The sequence below is a fragment of the Bos indicus x Bos taurus genome, chromosome 9 (genome assembly GCF_003369695.1).
Source record: "Bos indicus x Bos taurus breed Angus x Brahman F1 hybrid chromosome 9, Bos_hybrid_MaternalHap_v2.0, whole genome shotgun sequence".
NCBI classification, from domain to species: domain Eukaryota; kingdom Metazoa; phylum Chordata; class Mammalia; order Artiodactyla; family Bovidae; genus Bos; species Bos indicus x Bos taurus.
In genome coordinates this window covers 92,118,317-92,130,778 of record NC_040084.1, presented here as the reverse complement: position 1 = coordinate 92,130,778, position 12,462 = coordinate 92,118,317, and the positions used below count along the sequence as shown (strand labels likewise).

Below are 12,462 nucleotides of genomic sequence, written 5' to 3'. Positions count from 1 at the left end.
TACAAGACTAAACCACAAGCACCATCATCTAATTATCAAGTTTCTCTGGAACAAGACAAAGCAAGAGACAGGAAGGAACTTTAAGATACGAGCACAGTTTATAAAGAGCCAAGTTTAAACACAGATGAACAGAAATGCAAGAATTAAATATTATGAAGTGATATGGATAATACTGACCCTTAATTATTAAACTGAAGGTAAAGCAATGGGTAAGGTTTCTTCAAGGAAGTGAGACCTTTAGTCAGCCTTTGAAGGACAAGTTGGATTTATACACTCAGAAAGAAGGGAATAAGGGAGGGGAAAAATGGGGGCCAGTTCAGGCAGGTGAAGTGCTAAGAGCAAAGAGGCGGAGATGAAAGAACTGTTACATGAATCATACGTTAATCAGCTAAGAACTGTGCCCAGCACACAATAAACTCATTGCGTGGTTGTTATCACCATCACTTCAAGTTTCCCTTCGGTTTTTACATTCGTTCCTCTTAAGTGTTTTGGCATTTCCCCCCAATAATAATACATATATTTTTAGTCTGCTAATATAAATTAATAGGCATGAGGGAAGAGAAAGGAAGCTCAGAATCTCTTGTCATAGTTTCTGAAAATGGGAAGAAAAGAATATTAGGTCCAAAGATACTGGGGCAAACCAGGCAAGGATGGACCAGACGGTTCTCTGCTGAGTACGTTCCTCCTCCTTACCGAAGTCAGACACACCCCCGGTCTTTGTCAGCTGCACATCATACACGCTTAGTGGAAAGACTTCTATCTCATCATAAACCTACAAAAGGGAAGACCCGCAAAATCAGAGGATCTGAAGTCACAGTATCTTGCAAATTTATTTTGATTGTTTCCAAGCTAAATGACAATTTAAACAGAATTTTTTCCCCCGAATGACACTATTTTTTTAAATTAAGGGGCCATGGATGGGTTTCCTTGGCCCATGGATCGGTCCCTTACCAAAGCCGAAGAACACTCACCTGGTCCTGCATATATTCGTAGGGTGCAGGAATACAGTACTCAACGTTCTCGTCCACTAACTTCCGAAGTTGTAGGCCATAATGGCTGGGTTCCAACTGCCTCATCTAGGGAGAAAAAGACAGCTATTCAGATGTTAAATGTTCTTTCTAAATGCACCATTGTTCACTAAAAATAAAAGTGGAAATTTCTTTTAAAAATATCTTCTATAATATGCTGAGTTTAAGTATATACAAGAGCTCAAGTTTCAGTGTGCAAAAAAGAAAAAAGGGAAATTATTTTTAAGAAGATTTTCTCTAAATGATACCACTTATCACTAAAAGCAAGAGATGTATTTTGAAGCAGTGATGGTGGTCAGAACTGCTCTCTTTTAATAGACAGGTACCTAAATTTAAATTGTTTCCTGTTACTAATTTGTGAAATGTCAACCATCTCATACTCTGCAGACTTCAGAATTACGATTTCCTGTTCCAACCATTTTTCACAAGGAAAAGGTATATATAAATATATATACACACACATAAATATATATATACACCCACACATTCTGTCTCAGACACATTTTCAACAATGAGAAATTATCTCAAGCCTATGTTCTAACTGGATCTAACTCACCCACTACATCTGACCTCCTCTATCAGAATATTTACCAACTTGATATTATTGTTACTGAATAATATTATTGACTGCCTGAATAATCACCTGACATAATGGAGCAAAAGAAAATTAAATTCATTAACAGTATAAGCTGCATATACAAATATCTGGAATCCTAGGGCGTAAGTCAAAGTGAAAAAGGAGGACTAAAATGAAAGATTATCTAATAAGCATTTGTGGTAAAGAGCTACCAAACTCGACAGTTTTTTAACCATTTCATATGTTTGCATTTTCTCTGAAAACTTAAAAATATTTCAGCTCTACTGCGCCATCTGGTGGTCTGAAAGCATATTATCTGATGCTGCTGAGTCGGTTTCATGGATCTCAGAGGGCTCTCTTGAAAATATATCATAAACTTTCTTCTCAGAAATAAAACCCAGTTTGAATAATGAATGAAACACCATCTCATAACAATCTCCATGAAGCAACTGTGAGTGGTATTGAGTGACTCATTTAATCCGGAGAAACTTGATAAAACTAGCATCAAATCAAACCACCGCAAAGTTCATGCCACTTTCTCACAGAATACCATCTATAAGTACCTTAAATAACAAAAGAGACTTCATAATTATCCCAGATACAAAGGTGTATATACAGAATTTCAGTAAAATAGCTGAAGTTCTTCATGAAGGCATTGGGCCATGACTCAACTTATTCCTCTAAAACATGGAGAAAGAGAATGCTATAATGAATATGTTAATTAACAAATTTGTTCCTTCCTGTAGAAAGTGAGGTCTTCAACACCACCCAAATTAAGCAGGCAAAGGAGGGCAACATTAATGATTATCCCATTCAGAAGTGTATTTCTACAGCAAAATCCACTACCTTGCAGGCCAGAGTCAGAACATCTTCTACCCTGGTTTCCGGCTTGACCATCACAGTCACGACTTGACGATCCGGAAAGTGAACGTCAACCTGGCTCTCCCACGTGCCGTCTCGGGGAACGCCATCCACTGCTGACCCGTATAAGTGTAGCAGGTCATCCACCTGTTTTGAGGTCCCAAAAGAAAGGGTGGGCTTGACGAGCAAATGAGGGAGGCCGTGGGAAAATGCCCCTGAGTTTAGAGTTAGCACTTTTGCGCTCCTCACATCTAGGGCTTCTCATGACCCTCTGGGGCAGACAAGCCTGGAGTTTCCTCATTTGTTTAACCCACACGCAACTGACGCCTTGGGAGGCTGACTGGAGTCCATCAACTCCTCCTCCTGTGTTCTAGCCACTTTGCCTCTTAGCCCAAGTTAGCACAATGCAGTCAAAGAAGGGCTGCTCAGTACCCACTCTTACTGCTCTAGAATTGTCCAGATGATCAGGAACTCCATGAAGTCTATGTCTAAGCCACGATCCCAGTGAATTTCAGATACACTCGGCCATGGCCTCTGACGCCTGCCTGCATACTAACCATGAACTGCACTTAATCCAAGCATGTTTCTCTTCTTTCTACTTGTTTTTAAAAATTACCCCCTAATCCTGGACTAAGTGTTTTTCCATCTTCAGCTAGACACTCATTCAGAAATCATCCCCAAACATACCATGTTTCAGAAGGTTTTCCCAAGGAAGCTTTGTTTCCTAAACTTCACCCTCACAGTAACTCCATGACCTCATGCTAACATGTTCTTCTATGATTCATAAATAAAAATAGTTAACATTAAATATTAAGCAACTCAGAAATGTTCCCTTCTGGTTAGGCTCTCATATTAGTCTGGTAGTAAAGACAAGACTTGAGGATTTGAAATCAAAAGACTGAGGTTCAAGTCACACCACTTAAGAAGCAGTAGAGCAGGGCATTTCCTGTGTTCAACCTCACCTCCTATTTTGTAAACAGGGATGTTATTAATACAACACAATTGCTTAAGTTCACCAATCAATAATACAAATTTTGTGAAAAGAAATCATATATGTGAAAACACCTCACACACCAGAAAATGTTACACACAGATTCATCATCAATACATCACGTATACCCCACCTATCATACATGAGAGTTGTCAATGACAGGTTTTTTACTTTGAATTTCACGCATTTAAAACACACGCACATACACACACAAGATTCCCCTATGTACTAAGTCGCTTCAGTCGTGTCCGACTCTTCACAACCCCATGGACTACAGCCCACCAGGCTCCTCTCTCCATGGGATTCTCCAGGTAAGAATACTGAAGTGGGTTGCCATGCCCTTCTCCAAGATTCCCCTACACCATAGGATTAAAATACTAGAATATGTACAGTAATTAAAAAAAAACAAAAACAGATTTAGGCAAAGGGAAGAATCAATTTTCCTGGGCTGTCTTTTTAAATGTGGTACTCATCTTTGAAGTGACATTTCTGGCTCTGTCACTTCCTGTATATTTTCCTGAAAAGATGGTCACAGCCCAGAATGCACATGAACACACTTGCCAAAGAAAAAGACAGCGAGCAAGAGAGAGAGAGAAGCAGATGCCCAGAGCCAAGGACTCAGGCAAGCAGCACGGACCCCTGTGTCCCCTGCAGGGTCACATCTCACGTGGGTCCCATTTTCTTCTGAGGTTAAGCCTCAGGCACTTCCGTCCACCTAAGCAGGAATTTCAACCAGGGGCATCAGCAACGAGCAGGTACGGGCTCAAAGGCACAGGCCCCGCCTCTCCAACAACGCATGCTCAGAATCAAACCAAAACCCCGGCAGAGGTCACTGTGGAGTAAGAAACCACAAGGAGCCAGGACCAGGGGACGTGAGCCCATGCTGACTGCTGCTGCACAGCAATTCAGGGCTGTACTTTCAGAGCAGAGCCGGGAAAACCTGATGGAGGATGACAAGCGAGGGAGGGACACGGGAACGCAAATCCACAACTACCCTCCCCTCATCCAGAGAGACCTCACAACTCCTCGCCAGTTCACTCACCACTCACAGCCCTCTGAGGCAGGCGCTGTCCCAACTCTCTAACAGTGAAAAGAGGGGGGCTCAGAAAATTCTAGAAACTTGCCCCAGCTCCCACATAGAGCTACGACTGACATACTGTGGGAATTTGAACCCTGGACCCCAGTGTGAGCCTGGGCTCCCACCACTGCTCTATAGGAACATCAGCCTGGCAGTTAGTCACCTCTCACAAAAGGGACAAGGGCCAGCTGTCTGATTCCTTTTGGTTACTCCACGAGGCACACCATGTTCCGGCTCCCCTAACTCCCCACATGAGCACTCTCCTGCCTCCAGACCCGGGTGACCTCCACTTCTTTCGCCTGCTTTACCCTCCCCAGAGCTCCTGTCCTGAATTCACATATATTCTTCAACCTTATTTCAAGTGCTACCCTCTTTCTTAGGAAGTCTCCCATGCCCTCCCCCAATACCAATTCCACTCAGTTAGATGTGTCTACACTCTGATGTCCCTGCAGTGAAGTCCAGCCAGCTTGATAGGCATTTCCAGGCTGTTTCTTAGGTCCCCCAGGTGCTGAGATGAATGAATAACAGCAGAGATGCTGTCTTTCTCATTCTCAGTCTCCTTCAGCCCTTCACACAGTGTGTCCTTCAGGCCTTCACACAGTGTGTCCTTCAGCCCTTCACACAGTGTATCCTTCAGGCCTCCTCACAGTGTATCCTTCAGGCCTCCTCACAGTGTATCCTTCAGCCCTTCACACAGTGTTTCCTTCAGCCTTTCACACAGTCTGTATCCTTCAGCCCTTCACACAGTGTATCCTTCAACCCTTCACACAGTGTATCCTTCAGCCCTTCACACAGTGTGTCCTTCAGCCCTTCACACAGTCTGTATCCTTCAGCCCTTCACACAGTGTATCCTTCAGCCCTTCACACAGTGTATCCTTCAGCCCTTCACACAGTGTCTCCTTCAGGCCTTCACACAGTGTGTCCTTCAGCCCTTCACACAGTGTATCCTTCAGGCCTCCTCACAGTGTATCCTTCAGGCCTCCTCACAGTGTATCCTTCAGCCCTTCACACAGTGTTTCCTTCAGCCTTTCACACAGTCTGTATCCTTCAGCCCTTCACACAGTGTATCCTTCAACCCTTCACACAGTGTATCCTTCAGCCCTTCACACAGTGTGTCCTTCAGCCCTTCACACAGTCTGTATCCTTCAGGCCTCCTCACAGTGTATCCTTCAGCCCTTCACACAGTGTATCCTTCAGCCCTTCACACAGTGTATCCTTCAGGCCTCCTCACAGTGTATCCTTCAGGCCTCCTCACAGTCTGTATCCTTCAGCCCTTCACACAGTGTATCCTCAGCCCTTCACACAGTGTATCCTTCAGCCCTTCACACAGTGTATCCTTCAGGCCTCCTCACAGTGTATCCTTCAGCCCTTCACACAGTGTATCCTTCAGCCCTTCACACAGTGTATCCTTCAGGCCTCCTCACAGTGTATCCTTCAGCCCTTCACACAGTCTGTATCCTTCAGGCCTCCTCACAGTGTATCCTTCAGCCCTTCACACAGTGTATCCTTCAGCCCTCCACACAGTCTGTATCCTTCAGGCCTCCTCACAGTGTATCCTTCAGCCCTTCACACAGTGTATCCTTCAGCCCTCCACACAGTCTGTATCCTTCAGGCCTCCTCACAGTGTATCCTTCAGCCCTTCACACAGTCTGTATCCTTCAGCCCTTCACACAGTCTGTATCCCTCAGCCCTCCTCACAGTGTATCCCTCAGCCCTTCACACAGTCTGTATCCTTCAGCCCTTCACACAGTGTATCCTTCAGCCCTTCAAACAGTGTATTCTTCAGGCCTCCTCACAGTGTATCCTTCAGCCCTTCACACAGTCTGTATCCTTCAGCCCTTCACACAGTGTATCCTTCAGGCCTCCTCACAGTGTATCCTTCAGCCCTTCACACAGTCTGTATCCTTCAGCCCTTCACACAGTGTATCCTTCAGGCCTCCTCACAGTGTGTCCTTCAGCCCTTCACACAGTGTATACCCTTCAGCCCTTCACACAGTCTGTATCCTTCAGCCCTTCACACAGTGTGTCCTTCAGCCCTTCACACAGTGTATATCCTTCAGCCCTTCACATGGTGTATCCTTTAGCCTTTCACACAGTGTATCCTGCACCAAGAACATACCTAATCCATGGGTGTTGAACTGGATGCAATGAGAAATTCAGTCACGTATGGGCTTGTAGGGTAAGAGCTGCCCATTTTCATTGTCTTATGTAGAATCTGTTTCCACAGTGTTAAGTTCTTAAGCCTCTCTAGAGTTTCAAGAAGAAAAACTAAAAGAGGATTACTATGGAGAAATTCTAGGCTAGAGAAAACTATGCAGGCAAATGAGAAGATACGACGAAGGACCAAAGAAACATTCACATTCTATTCAATTAAACAAGGTTTTGTGCCTACATGTGCTCTGAGGAAACATTCCCTGAGTCTACACTGCTGACCTAAAGTCAACTGAATGATCGAGGTCTATCAACACCAAGGCTAGGGGAGGTTCAGATTCTCTCAAGAGATCCTAGAGTGAAAATTTACGTGTAGTTTTTTTCCTATGTGTAACATACACACAGCCTAGAAGTTTAAGAAATTAAAGAAAGGTGAAATATGGCTATTCAAAAAGAATGCCAAGGATGCAGAAGTGATTCATTAGAAGTAGAGAAAGAAAAGACTACTTGGTGCTTATACATCTCCTAGGCTGTTGGAAGACTTGCCTACATGGGGAAAAAAAAAACTGGATTGATCCTTTTAAGGGTCACTGTTATCTACACTGAAATCACACGCTTCATTTTCAGTGAGTCAGATAAGATATTCTCTTACCTTCTTTTTCATAAAAGGAATAGAGAATCATGAAAACAAGCCCAGCAACTTGACGTGTCTGGAAAACCCTTTTCTCTGCTTATCCTTAAAGATGCTACGTTAATCTTTTAAACCCCCACCCAGAAGTCCTTGGCTGGCTACTCCTGTCAAGACTATCATATACCCCTTCACCCGCTCCATCCCTCCCTCCCCACAAAATTAGCTTCCAGTCAACCAGTTCAAGGTTTCCAGTTCTCAGAGGAGACAGACAAACAAGCAAAAATACAATAAACAGATAATCTGGGTCAAATCCCAGCCTTGTCAGGGCTGGTTAGCTCATGTCTCTGGGCTTCAATTTCCTCACATTTACAAGGGGCTGAAGCACACCAGCCCCACAGAGAAATCAGGAGACTGGCATGAGAAAGGGCATTTGAAGGGACTACATAAACTGTAAAGGGCCATCAACAATGTAGAAGATCACTTTTGAAGTTCGGTGTGGATTATGGAATTACACCATACTAGGCTTGGCCAGCAAATCAAGTCAAGTCAAATCACCGTGGATGGTGACTGCAGCCCTGAAATCAGAAGACTGCTTCTAGACATGAAAGCTATGACAAACCTCGACAGTGTGCTGAAAAGCAGAGACATGATTCTGCTGACAAAGGTCAAGGCTATGGACTTCCCAGTGGTCATGTATGGTTGTGAGAGTTGGATGGTAAAGAAGACAGAGTACCAAAGAATTGATGCCTTTGAACTGTGGTGCTGGAGAAGACTCCTGAAAGTCCCTTGGACAGCAAGGAGATCAAACCAGTCAATCTTAAGGGAAATCAACTCTGAACACTCATTGGAAGGACTGATGCTGAAGCTCCAATACTTTGGCCACCTGATGAGAAGAGCTGACTCACTGGAGAAGTCCCTGATGCTGGGAAATATTGAAGGCAGGAGGAGAAGAGGGCGATAGAGGATGAAATGGCTGGATGGCGTCACTGATGCAACGGACATGAACTTGGGCAAACTTTGGGAGATGGTGAGGGACAGAGAGGCCTGGCAGGCTAAGCTGCAGTCCATGGGGTCGCAAAGAGTCAGACACGACTAAATAAAGGCTTGACCACTGTAATTCAACAGTGGCCACTATAAAAAACCGAATGAGAATCACCCCTTGCTCCAAAACCCAAGGGAACCATGGTGACTACTGGTGCCCAGACCACCATGTGGCCCGGTGCTGAGTGGCCATCCACCAAAGGGTAACATCACTGAACTGCAGCCATGGCCACTTCCGTTAAGGTGTGCAAATCACTTCCGCCCTCCAGGTAGGGCAGCTTCTACAGAAGCATTTCTTATTACCATCACATTAATGGCCTTGGAAGCACATGTCAAATTACTTCTGCTCAGTGTGCCTCAAGGAGAGAAAATTGAAACTCCGAGGGCTCTCACAGCAGATGCTTTTGGATCAAATGGCTCGTAATTACTACTTGGATCTCTGAAGGGAAGTGAGTGGCAAAATCACAATCTGGCCGTCACAAAACGGGCCCACACCACAGTTGCTGATAAAAGGAAGGTCTATTAGCAAGTGAGATGAGGGAAGAGCACAAAAGACGTTCGTGCTCTTGGCTGTCTTAACAGCAGCAACATGTCACAGAGGAGGAGGTGTTCATTCCCTTCTTGGGTGGATGCCCAAACATCAGTTGATATGAAAGGGAAACAAAGACCTATCTATGTACCATCCATCTGTGCACGTACGACAGTTGTGTATGGCTCCAGACTAAATGTTCTATTTAAACAGACCAGAGTGATGGTCAAGAGTAAGCGGTTTCATTCATAGTTTCCATTAAAAAAAAAAAAAAATTAGCATTTTTCCCCCCAGTTTGGAGCTCAGGACTAGTGTGACAATGCTTCATTCACTCACTGCCACAGAAAGTTGGGACACCCCAGGCCAATTTTCCAGGAGTGAGAGCCAAGGCCCAGGGCGCCAGGGTATCTGCAATGATGCTTCTGGGGTAGCTCCCTTCCAGAGCCTCAGCGGGGGATTTGTTGTCACTATCTCCATAACAAACACATCCCTTCAAACTCTGACTGAGACGTATTATTACTCACCAAGAAGTACCCTATGAAAAGCTTTCACTTTTTTTGGCGGGCCAAAGTGTCCTTTAAAAAAACCGCTCAAATAAGACTGGCTGGATTCCAACATTAACAGATTTCAAATTAGGGTGACTCACAGTTGGACTGTTACACGATGCACCGATTAGAATGGAATATTTTTAAATACCCGTGACCCTCCTCCCTCCCAGCACTCAGGAATGACTGCCTTTCTGTGTTACACTGGTGGACATAACACACTATTCACAAATAGATGGTTTGTGCAAGTTATAAATATTCTCCAAGAATGGTTAGCAGGAAAAAAAAAACTAGTGGAATGAAATATTAATTATTCAACCAGCTACAGGCAGAATCTTAAGTCCCAGAGATATTAAAAAAAAATTCAAATACCCTTCATTCTGTCTGCTACTCAATTTAAACCTAGTTATCTGAGTACTACAGGACAGAAATAATTGACACGCCATTAAAATAGCCCTCTATGTCAAAGGAATTTCTTCACTGTTGCTATCCAGAAGCAATGTTTAGTTAAAACAAATAGGGATAAATGTTTAAATATACATGCTTTAAAAAAAAATAATAGCAAATGCAATAATACTTTCCTCTCACTGGTTATAGCACCAATGGGGCTTGTTAATTAAATCACAAGAAGATGATTTGGTCACTTGAACCCAATTTAAATAAGACTAAGCTTAATTCTAATCATTAATGACTACCAAAATTTATTTTCAGTGTTCAACGTAAGTTCTGTTAATAGAAAGTGTTTTGATGATACAATTTCTAAACTCTCAAAGTAGGAAATTTAAATTATCACAATGCTGGAAGAGATATAACCTTAAAACCATGTGGCTTTTATTGCAGATCAAACAGTTCTTCTCAACCATTAAAGGGCTACATCTAATACAGACAAGTAATAAGCAAATTTACTAAGCAATACTATATCCTTAGCAGTGGGTCATGGGTTAAGAATATACACATAGTCAAAAGTGAAAGTGAAAGCAGCTCAGTTGTGTCTCACTCTTTGCAATTCTCCAGGCCGGAATACTGGAGTGGGTAGCCTTTCCCTTCTCCAGTGGATCTTCCCGACTCAGGGATCGAACCCAGGTCTCCCGCATTGCAGGTAGATTCTTTACCAGCTGAGCCACCAGGGAAGCCCAAGAATACTGGAGTGGGTAGCCTTTTCCTTCTCCAGCGGACCTTCTCAACCCAGGGATTGAACCTAGGTCTCCTGCGTTACAGGGGGATTCTTTACCAGCTGAGCTACCAGGGAAGCCCAACACATAATCAAAGGTCCTAGTCATAAACTTGCCTGGGAGATATGACATGTGTACTTGGTGGGATGACTAACAGTAAAAGAGAATAAGAAGCAAGCAAATAATAATGATATAATTTGATGCTGTTGCTGTTCAGTCGCTAAGTCGGGTCCAACTTCTCGCAAACAATTTTTTTAATCAAGTAAAATGTCTCGTCGACTGTGTAATTTGATCTGGATTTTGAAAAAAGCTCTGAGTGTATATAGAAATAACAGGGCAGAGAATGGAAATCATTTATTATGAAAAGTCTACCATTTTGATGGTATGATCTATAAAGAGGAAGGTTTGGATGTGGCTTCCTCAGAGTTCCACTTAGTCAAATCAGGTGGCGCTAGTGGAAAAGAACCCATCTGCCAACGCAGAAGACATGAGAGATTGCAGGTTTGATCCCTGGGTCAGGAAGATCCCCCGGAAGAGGGCATGGCAACCCACTCCAGTATTCTTGCCTGGAGAATCCCATGGACAGAGGATCCTGGCGGGCTACAGTCCATAGGGTCACAAAAAGTCAGACATGACTGAAGCCACTTAGCACACATGCAGCAAAAGAAGACCAGCCAGGAGCAGTGCCCATGACCTGGCCTCCTGGAATAGCCACCCTAGCTCACTTGACCTGCCCTCTGGCAGCCCCTGTGCTGTGAGTATGGGAGGTGAGGGCAGGGTTTTGAGCAGAGGTTCTCTACCCCATCTCAGGACACCGTGGGCAGGGCTTAACTATGAGGGGTGGTTCAACAATAACCATGGAACTGAGCCCCTGCTCACTACCCACAGTTGGGTCCACTTCCCATGGAGGCGGAAGAGGTGGCTGTCTATGGAGTATATTTTAAGATCACCAGAAATTTCCTCATTTACCTCCCTCCAGACCCATCACAGGGTCTTAAACACTCCGCCATTCCTCAGGTCTTTCAAACTATCGCCAATTCACTGAATTACCCCAATTAATTTGTTATGTAATATTGCCTACTTCTGTAAAAACACATTAAATTGTGTCTAAGCCCTTAAAATCAGGTTGGAGCCTCAACAAATAGTTTAGAGGGTTATTGGACATAAAACCCCAAGATACAATGATTTAGTGAGGAAGGAGATAAGAGAAATAGTAACACAAAAGACAGCTTTAATCGGAAGGTGTGGATTTGAAAAAGACACAAAGAAGAGGCGTGAGCTCACCCAGACCACCTTCACCCACCTCAGAATTCCATCCAGCAATGGTTCTGGGCTTTGCTTAGTCAGAAACTGTCCTGGGGACTAGACGGAGCCCCTGTGCTCAGCTCTACTGAAGGCACCAAAGGCTGCTGATTCACAGTGTGAAGCACTGTGTGTGTGAAGACCCCTGACACTCTGAGAGGAAAACGCAGAGATCCACTAAACTCTGATGACAGTAAGTACTACCCGAGGAATACTGATGACAGTAAGTACTACCCGAGGAACAGGGATAAATAAAAGTTGCTATTTTGACTTCAGTCTAGCTATATACCACTTCAATCTAGCTATATTCATGGGAAGGACTGATGCTGAAGCTGAAACACCAATACTTTGGCCATTTGATGCAAAGAAATGACTCATTTGAAAAGACCCTGATGCTGGGAAAGATTGAAGGTGGGAGGAGAAGCGGATGACAAAGGATGAGATGGTTGGATGGCATCACCAACTCAATCAATGGACGTGAGTTTGAGTAAGCTCCGGGAGATGGTGACGGACAGGGAAGCCTGGCATGTTGCAGTCCAGGAGGCTGAAAGAATTG

The 12,462-nt window shown here is 44.0% G+C and overlaps 1 protein-coding gene across 3 annotated transcripts in view; it reads right to left on the bottom strand.

The window, feature by feature from the left end:
- TIAM2 (T cell lymphoma invasion and metastasis 2) overlaps window positions 1-12,462 on the bottom strand; it is a 237,405-nt gene that overhangs the window by 73,750 nt on the left and 151,193 nt on the right. For all 3 annotated transcript variants that reach the window (XM_027551907.1, XM_027551906.1, XM_027551905.1), the window contains 3 exons: window positions 2,452-2,613; window positions 972-1,076; window positions 694-772 (listed from right to left, as the gene is read on the bottom strand). In XM_027551907.1, the coding sequence (XP_027407708.1) occupies window positions 694-772; window positions 972-1,076; window positions 2,452-2,613 (346 nt within the window). The remainder of the gene's footprint in view (window positions 1-693; window positions 773-971; window positions 1,077-2,451; window positions 2,614-12,462) is intronic.